At 40.3% G+C, this 13,630-nt stretch overlaps 1 protein-coding gene across 1 annotated transcript in view; it reads left to right on the top strand.

Annotated features, from left to right (window-relative positions):
- The window catches only part of LOC138979534 (adenylate cyclase type 3-like), a 72,246-nt gene that overhangs the window by 14,715 nt on the left and 43,901 nt on the right, over positions 1-13,630 (top strand). The window contains exons 6-10 of the mRNA XM_070352246.1: positions 3,406-3,533; positions 5,117-5,275; positions 6,346-6,484; positions 6,848-6,913; positions 8,774-8,859. Of these exons, the coding sequence (XP_070208347.1) occupies positions 3,406-3,533; positions 5,117-5,275; positions 6,346-6,484; positions 6,848-6,913; positions 8,774-8,859 (578 nt within the window). The remainder of the gene's footprint in view (positions 1-3,405; positions 3,534-5,116; positions 5,276-6,345; positions 6,485-6,847; positions 6,914-8,773; positions 8,860-13,630) is intronic.

The raw sequence follows: 13,630 nt of genomic DNA, 5'->3' as shown, positions 1-13,630 counted from the left end.
TTACATAACATTAAACCTTTCTTGGGGTTCATGGTCATGGCAACAGCCATATTAATATTATATGATGTATGATTTTCTTATTTCAGCATATGTGAATTACATGTCATCATACCAAACTGTCATACATTTTTATTCCTACATTATTCTGATTGATCACAACCAAACCTACTATCATTGGACACATCCAAATGCAAGCGCCTGTTTTTGACAACTTGCCATTGATCTAAAAATATATTTTTAGATCAGTGCAACTTGCTTGGATCTCTTGTTTGGCCTGTAGGTAAAATGTACAATGTATTTTCTGATTTGTGCACAAAAGCTTTTCTTTTTCTTCTTTTTATATTTAGTCAAGTTTTGACTAAATATTTTAACATCGAGGGGGAATCGAAACGAGGGTCGTGGTGTATGTGCGTGTGTGTGTCTGTGTGTGTGTGTCTCTGTGTGTGTGTGTGTAGAGCGATTCAGACTAAACTACTGGACCGATCTTTATGAAATTTGACATGAGAGTTCCTGGGTATGAAATCCCCGAACGTTTTTTTCATTTTTTTGATAAATGTCTTTGATGACGTCATATCCGGCTTTTCGTGAAAGTTGAGGCGGCACTGTCACGCCCTCATTTTTCAACCAAATTGGTTGAAATTTTGGTCAAGTAATCTTCGAGGAAGCCCGGGGTTCGGTATTGCATTTCAGCTTGGTGGCTTAAAAATTAATTAATGACTTTGGTCATTAAAAATCTGAAAATTGTAAAAAAAAATAAAAATTTATAAAACGATCCAAATTTACGTTTATCTTATTCTCCATCATTTGCTGATTCCAAAAACATATAAATATGTTATATTCGGATTAAAAACAAGCTCTGAAAATTAAATATATAAAAATTATTATCAAAATTAAATTGTCCAAATCAATTTAAAAACACTTTCATCTTATTCCTTGTCGGTTCCTGATTCCAAAAACATATAGATATGATATGTTTGGATTAAAAACACGCTCAGAAAGTTAAAACAAAGAGAGGTACAGAAAAGCGTGCTATCCTTCTTAGCGCAACTACTACCCCGCTCTTCTTGTCAATTTCACTGCCTTTGCCATGAGCGGTGGACTGACGATGCTACGAGTATACGGTCTTGCTGAAAAATGGCATTGCGTTCAGTTCCATTCTGTGAGTTCGACAGCTACTTGACTAAATATTGTATTTTCGCCTTACGCGACTTGTTTATATTTAGTCAAGTTTTGACTAAATATTTTAACATCGAGGGGGAATCGAAACGAGGGTCGTGGTGTATGTGCGTGTGTGTGTGTGTGCGTGTGTGCGTGTGTGCGTGTGTGTGTGTGTAGAGCGATTCAGACTAAACTACTGGACCGATCTTTATGAAATTTGACATGAGAGTTCCTGGGTATGAAATCCCCATACGTTTTTTTCATTTTTTTGATAAATGTCTTTGATGACGTCATATCCGGCTTTTCGTGAAAGTTGAGGCGGCACTGTCACGCCCTCATTTTTCAACCAAATTGGTTGAAATTTTGGTCAAGTAATCTTCGACGAAGCCCGGGGTTCGGTATTGCATTTCAGCTTGGTGGCTTAAAAATTAATTAATGACTTTGGTCATTAAAAATCTGAAAATTGTAAAAAAAAATAAAAATTTATAAAACGATCCAAATTTACGTTTATCTTATTCTCCATCATTTGCTGATTCCAAAAACATATAAATATGTTATATTCGGATTAAAAACAAGCTCTGAAAATTAAATATATAAAAATTATTATCAAAATTAAATTGTCCAAATCAATTTAAAAACACTTTCATCTTATTCCTTGTCGGTTCCTGATTCCAAAAACATATAGATATGATATGTTTGGATTAAAAACACGCTCAGAAAGTTAAAACAAAGAGAGGTACAGAAAAGCGTGCTATCCTTCTTAGCGCAACTACTACCCCGCTCTTCTTGTCAATTTCACTGCCTTTGCCATGAGCGGTGGACTGACGATGCTACGAGCATACGGTCTTGCTGAAAAATGGCAGCTACTTGACTAAATATTGTATTTTCGCCTTACGCGACTTGTTTTAACATAACAATGTTTAATGTCACGGTATGTTTGAAAGACCATGGTCAAATTTGTAAAACAAATGTTAAATTAGAAAATAAATAACATTTTGGTTCATGATTTTTCCTACATCTGAGCTGAAAATAAGACATAAAAATGTTGGTATATAAGTCACTCAAATATGCAGAGTAGTATGAATGGTTTGAGTTTGTTGCGGTTAACCCTGCACATTTCGGCCTCTGATGTTTTTGTTGAACAATTTTGCCGTCACACCTCCCATAGAGTGACGTATTTCACAACTTCCTGTGTTACACAAACTCAGTGATGACCAATTTTGCCTTCACCCCTCCCATAGGGTGACGGATTTCACAACTTTCTACTGATGAACAATGTTGCCTTCACCCCTCCCATAGGGTGACGAATGTCACAACTTCCTGTGTACACAAACTGATGACGTATTTTACAACAAAATGGCGCTGCCCATGGTCAACCTCGAAACTATCCGTATAGAATGGGGGCCTCCTGGCCCCCATAATTAACCTCGTCAGCAGTTCTCTGCATAGATCGCGATAACACGTTTGGGAATTGATACCTAATCTTGTCAAGATGATTTACCAGCTCTTCGCCAGTTTCGACTATCTTGCAAATGTGAGAAAACCGAAGAAATTACAAATTAATCTTGTCAGCAGTTCTCTGAATAGAATTTGATATCTCGTGTGGGCATGGTGAATTAATTGTGTCAAGATTCTTAACCAGGTTTTCACCAGTGTTGCCTGTCTTTAAGAGAGTATTGTGTATATCAAAAAACCTGTTTTGTCAAAAGGTAACTCTGTGTGTAGGCATTTCTGAATTATTGCACTCTCGTGTGTGGGGGTGGTAAATTAATTTTAGCCAAGTTCTCTGAAGGAAGGTATAGTAGCAAGTTCTATAGATTGCACGCGTAGGCATGTTGTATGCATTGTTTCAACAGTTCTTTAAACATTTCTCTCAGGATATAGAAGGGAGTTTTGAGTTTACGACGCTCGCGTGGACATTTTTTTTGGTTTTTTTTTGTTTTGCTTTTTGTATCAGAACCTTTATTCACAAAAGTACTTGTACTTCTTCCCCCTTCCTCTGTGTGTGTGTGTGTGTGTGTGTGTGTGTGTATTAGTGTGTGTGTGTGTGTGTGTGTGTAAGTGTGTGTGTGTGTGTGTGTGGGGGGGGTGTGAGAGTGTGTGTGAGAGTGAGTGAGTGAGTGATTTTTGCATTTAGTCTGCATTTTTTTGTTCCCGTGCAGAACGTTAAAAATCTCATTTTGTCAAAATGTCAATTATATCGGGTATTGCTGTGCACTGGGATGACTGTGAATGGACTGATTTCAGAAGTACCACCAACAAAGGATCAAGATTCTTGGGGATTGCTATTACTGCGTATGCGGAGCGCTGGATTTGCGCAAGGACCACGGGGTGCTGTCTATTCATATGGGGATGAGCATGGTGGACGCCATCAGGTAGATGACGTCAGAACGAGTGACGTAGGACTGGAGTGACGTCACGTTGACCTGACATATGACGTCACTTGACACAACGTGTTTCCGACAGACCCCTCACTAGTGATTGGCCCCTACAATGTTTGTACGAGGTTTTGCAAGAAAAGGTCATTCTTCCAGAACCCATACATACCGGACAGAGTTTTTTTTTCGGAATTTCTCTTTTGCAGTCAAAGAAAATTGCAGAACATAATTATCATCAAAGAATGTTTGAAGCAGCTGCAGTAATCAACGTGTTCTTTTGTTTGTTTGTTTCTTTGTTTGCTTGTTGATTCATTGCTGTTTTGATGTTATATATACTCACACAGCCTAGCGGGGACCTCACGAGTGATGTTCTCTTGCTCAAATGATATACAAGCACAGCCTAGCGAGGACCTTACGAGTAATGTTCTCTTGCTCGAATGGTATACAAGCACAGCCTAGCGGGGACCTTACGAGTAATGTTCTCTTGCTCGAATGGTATACAAGCACAGCCTAGCGAGGACCTTACGAGTAATGTTCTCTTGCTCAAATGATATACAAGCACAGCCTATCGGGGACTTTACGAGTAATGTTCTCTTGCTCAAATGATATACAAGCACAGCCTAGCGAGGACCTTACGAGTAATGTTCTCTTGCTCAAATGATATACAAGCACAGCCTAGCGGGGACCTTACGAGTGATGTTCTCTTGCTCAAATGATATACAAGCACAGCCTAGCGAGGACCTTGCGAGTAATGTTCTCTTGCTCGAATGATATACAAGCACAGCCTAGCGAGGACCTTACGAGTAATGTTCTCTTGCTCAAATGATATACAAGCACAGCCTAGCGAGGACCTTACGAGTAATGTTCTCTTGCTCAAATGATATACAAGCACAGCCTAGCGAGGACCTTACGAGTAATGTTCTCTTGCTCAAATGATATACAAGCACAGCCTATCGGGGACTTTACGAGTAATGTTCTCTTGCTCAAATGATATACAAGCACAGCCTATCGGGGACTTTACGAGTAATGTTCTCTTGCTCAAATGATATACAAGCACAGCCTATCGGGGACTTTACGAGTAATGTTCTCTTGCTCGAATGATATACAAGCACAGCCTAGCGGGGACCTTACGAGTAATGTTCTCTTGCTCAAATGATATACAAGCACAGCCTATCGGGGACCTTACGAGTAATGTTCTCTTGCTCCAATGATATACAAGCACAGCCTAGCGAGGACCTTACGAGTAATGTTCTCTTGCTCGAATGATATACAAGCACAGCCTAGCGGGGACCTTACGAGTAATGTTCTCTTGCTCAAATGATATACAAGCACAGCCTAGCGGGGACCTTACGAGTAATGTTCTCTTGCTCAAATGATATACAAGCACAGCCTAGCGGGGACCTTACGAGTAATGTACCTTACGAGTAATGTTCTCTTGCTCGAATGATATACAAGCACAGCCTAGCGGGGACCTTACGAGTGATGTTCTCTTGCTCAAATGATATACATGCACAGCCTTACTAAAAGTAAACTAACTGTTCTTGTTTCTGATGGGTGGGGTTTTTTTTCGACCTGAACAGAGCTGTTCGAGAGAGGACGCACAAAGACGTGAACATGCGCGTAGGAATACACACAGGCCCTGTCTTGGGAGGCGTGCTTGGGCAGAGGCAATGGCAGTATGACGTGCTGGGAAAGGAAGTGACCTGTGCCAATCACATGGAGAGCGGGGGAGTTCCGGGGTAAGTTGTGTATACGTGAGTTATAAAAACACGAAAATACGCAGCATGCTTCCCCCGTTGACTTTGTCTCTATTGTTTATGAAGCGATACTGGGGTTTAAGAACTTCACACACTTGAAGTGTTTGGTGAATCCCAGACTAAATAAAAAATCTAGTTGACCCTTGTCGAATGCCAAGGTCACAACGATGACGGGTCAAACATTTTAAAAAATCTTATTTTTCAGACGTTTATAAAGTTAGATCTTTAAACTCACAGATTATTCGGGTTTGAAGACCTATCGACATGATGAAAATCTTGTTGGCCCTCGTCAAACTTCCAGGTCAGAGCGGGGTCAAGTTCGGGTAAAATTGTTTAGATACATGTATTATCATTTTGGAACGTTTAAGCCAGAACCTGCAAACTACATATACTTTCATAGTTTGATGACCTTTAAAAACAACTCTAGGGTGAGCTTCATCAAATTTCTAAGTCACAACAAGATCATTTTCGGGTCGAACAAAATAAAAATAATCATTCACCTGACAGTTTGTTTTAGCTAGGTCTTAAAACTTCGCACACTTCCAGGGTTTGATTACCTGCAGACAGCCCCGAGTCTGGTCACATTTCAAGGTCACAATGGGGCAGACTACGGATTGATAAATAGGAAATTATTATTTCCTCGAGCATTTTATGGGGTAGAGCAGCAGATGATTTCCTTCTGATTTACATTTATTCGAACGACGATGGTCAGCAGTGATGGCGCTTATAATTATTATTTTGTTCAAACTGGTACACAAACTTTTATGATGAAAACTATCCACAAAAAAAGGTAGGCTGGTCATTGGAACCAGTAAGAGTCCAACTCAGAGTACTGGTTTTGTTGTTTTACCAGCGAAAAAAACCGGTAGTTCTAAAAATCAACCGGTAGGTTATACCGGCAGCCAATTATTTTCCGGTATTTTCTCATTTCAACCGGTAAAATACCGGTAATTACCGGTTAACGCCAATACTGGGTGAGTTGTATGAGCATTTGCTCTTCTTGCTCTTCTTTGGCACAACTGCTGAGACGTTTTACTGGCCTTGCTCCACAGGAGAGTTCACATATCAGAGACTACGAAGGCGCTGTTAAACGGGGAGTTTGAACTGGAGCCAGGTAACGGCTTTGCAAGAGACGACTACCTGAAACTGGCTAACATGCAAACCTACCTCATCAAGTCCATCATCAAACCTGTGAGTAAACACACACACACACACACACACACACACACACACACACACACACACACACACACACACAAATACGCGCGCACACACACACACACACACAATCTTACACACACAATCAGCCTCCCCCCATTCACACACACACACACACACACACACACACACACACACAAATACGCGCGCACACACACACACACACACACAATCTTACACACACAATCACCCCCCACCCCCCATTCACACACACACACACACACACACACACACACACAAATACTTAACACACACTCATAGGTACAACGGCACTATACAAGCTACTGTGGATGTTGCAATGTTTAATCTTTTGTTTAAATTGTTCTATTTACAAAGTATCCTCTCGGAACATTAGACGAACACCTTGATGAGAACAGAAAGACTGGACAAGAAAATGATGAGGTACTCGTTTTAGCATTTCTGTGCATGGGTGCGTGTGAACGTGCGTGCGTGCTTCTGTGCGTGTGTGCGTGCGTGCGTTTATTTGTTTGTGTGTGTGTGTGTGTGTGTGTGTGTGTGTGTGTGTGTGTGTGTGTGTGTGTGTGTGTGTGTGTGTGTGTGTGCGTGCGTACGTGCGCACTTGCGTGCTATCTCGTGCGTGTGTGTTTTTAATTAGATGGGTTTTTATTTCATTTTAACCGAAAGTTTTGCTGGCGAAATTAAGTGTTTAATGTATCTATCACATAGCGTCTGAGAAAACGGAATAAGCACCTTACACCTTTGCCAGAGTTTGCTCATTCGTTGTTGTTTTCTCAGTGACATCTCGATTGATTAGGCCAAAAAGAAAAATATGTCTGTTTCCGGTAACCCGACCGACCCTATTTTTAAGCGCCGACCCTAAAGGTTTTTTTCGCTTTTCGCACACACACACACACACACACACACACACATACACACACACACACACACACACACACACACACACACACACACACACACACACACACACACACACACACACACACACACACACACAAAAACGGGAGGTAATCGGTGGATGGGACTTCACAATCGAAGAGACTTACCTCCCGTTTCCGTCGTCACGCGAAAAAAACATGGCAGCCAATGACGCCGGGGGGAAAAAAACACGTAAAAAGACGTTAACAAAACGTAAGAAAAAGGTTTATAAAAAATAAAAAATAAAATAAAAATAAAAACCGACCGACCGACCCTATTTTTTTCGGCGATGTTACCAGAAACAGACATATTTGTATTTTTGGCCTTAGAAAAGAACGCTACACTTTTTTTATTTATTTTAGATATCGTAACTTCTGCATTTGTTAAATCGGAGAAAGACAATAACTTGTTTTAGCAAACGTACCTTCTACATTCCATCATTTAAATCAGGGAAAGATTTCAACTATTTTAAGAAAGGAAACTTCTGCATTCCATCTATCAATCAGAGTAACACATTATAATTTGTTATAATTGTCGGAATTAACCTTACTTCTGTATGCCATACTGTCGGACAGTAGCCTAACTACTTTAGAAAACGTAACCTTTGTATTCCATTTCTAATAATAATAATAATAATAATAATAATAAGAACATTTATATAGCGCTAAATCAAAAACTTTCGTTAAAAAGGCTTGCTCTAAGCGCTTGACATTTAAACTAAAACGTCATTCACACTCTTTACAATGATGTACAAGAACTTCAAGGTTGCTACAACGTTTTCACATCACATTTACCCAGGATCTCTCTCTCTCTCTCTCTCTCTCTCTCTCTCTCTCTCTCTCTCTCTCTCTCTCTCTCTCTCTCTCTCTCTCTCTCTCTCTCTCTCTCTCTCTCTCTCTCTCTCTCTCTCTCTCTCTCTCTCTCTCTCTCTCTCTCTCTCTCTCTCTCTCTCTCTCTCTCTCTCTCTCTCTCTCTCTCTCTCTCAAGAATAATCATATAAATACAATAACTATTGCAGGGAACGTAACTTTTGAATTCCATCTGTTAGTCAGAGGAAGACTATAACTTTTTGTCCAGGAAGCTTAACTTCTGTATTTCGTCTTTTTAATCAGAGCAAGAAAGTATCTTATTTAAGAAAACATAGCTTCTTCATTTCATCAGTTAATCATAGAAAGACAATAACTATTTTAGAAAACTTCTGCATTCCATATGTTAATCATAGAAAAACAAAAACTATTTTAGGAAACATAACTTCTGAATTCCATCTGTTAATCATAGAAAGATAAGTTTATTTGGGATGGGTCATGTAACTTCTGGGATTCTGTTTGTTAATCAGAAAAAGACAATGAATGTTTTTTTCCACAGAGAATATCCCTGAATTCTGAAGAGGAATGCAACGTCAGCCAAAATCAGCACCTGAGGGAAGCTTTGCTGGACAGGAAGAGGAGCACGTGAGTGTGTATCTGATCCTGAGTCATTCTCCAAAACTGGTTAACAAAAGTGGGAATAAGGCCCAAAAATAAAACTTGACTAAGTCCACAAAAAAAAGGTCTGTTTACGGTAACATAGGCCAAAAAAATAGGGTCGGTAGGTCGGGATTTTTATTGTTTTATTTTTTATTTTTTTCAAAAAACCCATATTTTTACGTTATTTTGCAAAAAAAAACCAAAAGATTTTTTTCTTCTTTTTTTTCCCCCAAATGCCAAAAAAAAGTCTAGGGTCGCGCGAAAAAAATAGGGTCGGTCGGGTTACCGTAAACAGACCTCTTTTTTTTTTTGGCCTAATTTGAGTTGAATTATTGATTCAAAGGTTCTTTGTTATCAGAATGACAGTTTGCAAGAAACGAAAAAGCAAGAAATACGTTTCCTTACAAAATACAGGTATCTGATAGGGGGGTATAGGCTACCCGTCTCATTACGTGCTCATCATCGTGACACAAATTTGTTAATAATGCAGTCATATTGAATGATTATATGTTGTACTAATTATAGCTTGACAAGCATGTATAAGGAGTTGTTTAAAAAGAAAAAAATTAAAAAATATATAAAGAAAACCATGGAATTCACACTTGCGTGATTTTAATTTGATTTTTTTTTTTACAAACATGCTTATAAATGAATGAGCGACAAAATAATACCAACCTTGTCATGTGAGATTCCCAGGAGTTCAAGCAATCGGGGTCTGCATCTCGCCGGTAGCAGAGGGCGTTACGAACGTAGCCGTCCAAAATGTCAACTACACCTTCTTTTTTCGTGAATTACGTCATTATTCACGACAAATTGTGAAAAAAACCGTCACGCATCTGTATGGCTGGGTGATTAACAAAGGTGCAAACATGAAAATGTATGCTTTCATTCAGTTGAATTGATGCTAGCTTATAATGAAAACGGCCGTTACTAAGCCATCACGTGTGACACAAAACACTCTCCAAGACATCAAATTCGTCCAAAGTGTGTCCTCGATTGAATGAATGCATTTTCTGCATCTTCAAGCTACACTTGTTGACTTGATCGAAAAAATATTAGTGATTATAAAGAAATTCGAGGTCTGAAAAATTTAAGTGAGCGTGACAACATTCGATGCGTACGTAAGGCTGTTTTCAACTTCATTTTTGGGGGTCTCAAACACAAAGAAAATAACAACAATTGCACAGGAATGAACCTTTATCGTTTCACAAAGTGACTTTTCAACAAATCATGCGTAATAAATGTATCGTGTCAATGGACCGTAGCTTCCAGTATATGTACCGAGCCTGTTCCCATTTTTCTGACGCCATTTTTGTTGATTTACTGACATTATTACACTATATTAAATATCAAAATACAAATATGTTCATTCATTTTGCTGTGGGTGCTTCTTCAAACATATCTTTATCCACATAAACAGGGGGAAAGGTCTAACCACATTTGCTTCTGTAAAAATTACGTTTTAAGTGAGCGACCTAAGAATTCACCAGCTTTGGAGAATGACTCATCTCTCTCTCTCTCTATCACTCTCTCTCTCTCTCTCTTTCTCTCTCTCTCTCTCTCTCTCTCTCTCTCTCTCTCTCTCTCTCTCTCTCTTTCTCTCGGAAATTTCCGACTCAATTCCGACTCTCTCTTTCTTTCTCTCTCTCTCTCTCTCTCTCTCTCTCTCTCTCTCTCTCTCTCTCTCTCTCTCTCTCTCTCTCTCTCTCCCCCCCTTCTCTCTCTCTTTCTTTCTCTCTCTCTCTCTCTCTCTCTCTCTCTCTCTTTATCTCTCTCTCTCTCATTTGGTAAGTAAACATGACATAATATTATCTGTATATATTGGCATTTAGGAAATGATAAAGAATACAATGCTATCATTTTCGGATGGGTTATCAACATTTCAATTTTAGAATTTTATGAAAAGATTGATTAAGGAATGTTTAAACTTCCAGACTGAAATGCAGGGGTGTACCTTAACTTTTTTTGCTACCGGCCAGGGGGGCCGGTAAGTCAAAATTTGAACCGGCCCCCCAAAATCCCAACCGGCCCCCAACCTGCCGGGATTTCTTACAACCGCCCCAGCGGCTCGTCGCGTGCTAACCACATACACAAAAGACGTACATTCATACTTATAATACATACATGTGGATTTGCACTACTAATAACTACCACAAACACACACAAAACTTGATGACTAAAGTGCTATGTTTTAATATAATGATAATTAACCTTGTTGGCTCACGTAAGTGTAGCCTATGCGATGCTAACTTTTGTCTGTCTGTGCGTGCGTGCGTATGTATGTATGTATGTATGTCTGTGGTAGAAACTTTAACATTTGAAGACGTCACAACATTTGAAGACGTCACATTATGACGTAAGAGGGTTAGACGTCACGCGAAGGAATTACTGAAAGTCTCGGTCATTGTTATTTTGAGCGGGCCGAGACTGGTTTTTTCTTCGAAATCGGCCATTCAGATCTAGATCTAGTGTCTCGCTTTCTTGCACAGTGTCACCTATGCCGCTTACTGTGTGTGTGTGTGTGTGTATGTGTGACGAAGTGATTGAGTTTGTGTTACTGTTTGTCGATTTCTTACGTGAGCCTTGAAGGCTTCGCCTCTTGTTTTTATAAAGAATTTAAAATAAAAGCCGCCACAAAGAAACAAGAAATCAAAACCACATTCACACCCTGTCACACAATCACACACTAAACCTCACTAAAAGTTACCCCCTTTATGTACCCCCTACCACACAATTTACAAAGTAATTTACTATGGAACTCTACTTACCACATAAACACACACTACAAAAGAGTAAATCAGCATTTTTTTTTAAATTTTAAATTATGTTTTTTGTTGTGTAAAACCAAGTATAAAAAGCTGACTACAAAAAAAAAAATTCTAAGTTGCTTTCTTGTTTTGTTTCTTTTTCTTTATGTCTGTGTTATTAATATTACTGTTAGATCAAGCAGAAGTATAAAAGTTGCATACCAGCCAAATTTACCACAGCTTAAGTCATAAATAATCAAAAGCATTATATTTCATTTCTATTTCCTAATGAAAACAAACAGATGTTCAGATTTCCTGATCCTAGAATTGTTCACAGGTGATCTTTATGCTTTTGATTCAGCAGAGTTGCATCCCTTGTCCTATTGTTGAAGGTCTGTCTTTTCTTCTTTATCACATATAGTGGATCGGGTTGGTTTTTTTTACTTCCTCAGTTGAAGGGAAATAATTGACAGCAGTAGTACTGTCACTACTTGTACTAAGTTGGTCAGCAAAGCTGGTGTTAACATATTTTGGAAAATGGTCTCAATGAGTATCCCTGCAGTCAATGACATAATTATACATTTCCCAGAAACTGGATCAGTGGTACATAGCAGGCACATCAAAGGAAAAATACAGAGGGCTAGGGGGAATATGTTTGCTCTGGATGGGCGGTCAGATCAAAGGCAGATGCATTGTAAAAGCTGGTTGGCCTTGAGACCTGGGTCAATGACCGGTACTTGCAATCTGAACCCAGCTGCCTGTCGAGACACTGACCTTCTTACTCGGGGTCAATGACCGAGTTTTTATCTGAAGCCTCGGTCATACAGGCGACTCAGTCGTTGAGATTCAGTCTTGCGATTCAGTCTTTGGCCGATCGCACATCACATCGTAGGCCATTGACCACGATGAACGATAGACGAACGACTGGCGAACGATAACTCCACGCGAGCGGGGCGGAAGTGACGTGTCATAGTGAACACGGCAAACGCGCTTTGCGAGAGCAGACGCTAAATGTTCGAACGTCGCTCTACCTTTCTGAAAAATTCCTGTCAGCATTACGCCTTTGCAAGAAATAAAGTTCACAGACAGCTGCAATTAATGTTTTCCGACCGCTGTACACGCCTAAAACGTCTCCTTTATATCTGAGTAAAAAACTGTTCTTCCAAAAAGTTTTGAATCGACGAAGAGACGCTGTACGCCACAGTACGCCATTATTTTACGTCACGGCGTCAAGGCCGCAGCAACGCGTTCTGATTGGCTCTGTTGGCTCTGCCCCTGCGATTGACCGACGACTTGATCGCAGGAATAGAACATGTTCTAAACCTCAAAGCTACGAGGGAATCGCATGAGACTGAGTCGCAGACTTGTCGTAGCTGTTTTCTACGACTGAGTCGGCTGTGTGACAGGGTAAATCGCGCGACTCAGTCGCATGTGTGACAGCCCTCTGAGAGGAAACGTCTCTGAAGGATTGGTCAGCGCAGGATAAGATAGAGGGGGTGAAGTGAATAGCGCAAAGAGGGGAGACGAAGGAGGGTTTAACTATTTTGACTGCTGATGCAATCGCCAGTGGCTAGTGGCACTGGAGGGGTGATGACATGGTCAAGTGAGGCGGAGGGGGGTAGCTGTCTAGCCAATGTGTCTGGCCTTGATTGGTGGTAGTCCTGAGTCCTTCTGAAAGTGGGGGAAGGGGGGGGGGATGAGTGGGCAGTAGAGAAGTGACAGATTTTGAGATCGCCCGCAGAGATATTTGTTCGCGGGCCGTTCCGATTGACTACGTTGCCTAACAACTTTGTGCTTCAGCGAAATTTGAACTCGCCAGGCGGGCGATTTTAGAGGAATTTCGAACCCGCCCGACGCGATTTGAAGTCGCCGGGGGCGAGCGGGCGAGCGCCAAAACTCACCCCTGGAAATGCAATCCAATAGTCCTCGCTGATTGTGTGACTAAAATGTCAGTCAGTTTGATTGAAAAAGGAGGTCGCCACAGTACGGCCTCGACTTTATTTTTGGCG

This window comes from Littorina saxatilis, linkage group LG11, assembly GCF_037325665.1.
Source record: "Littorina saxatilis isolate snail1 linkage group LG11, US_GU_Lsax_2.0, whole genome shotgun sequence".
NCBI lineage: Eukaryota > Metazoa > Mollusca > Gastropoda > Littorinimorpha > Littorinidae > Littorina > Littorina saxatilis.
Note: the sequence above shows the minus strand (reverse complement) of the source record. Positions and strands in the feature narration are given on the sequence as shown.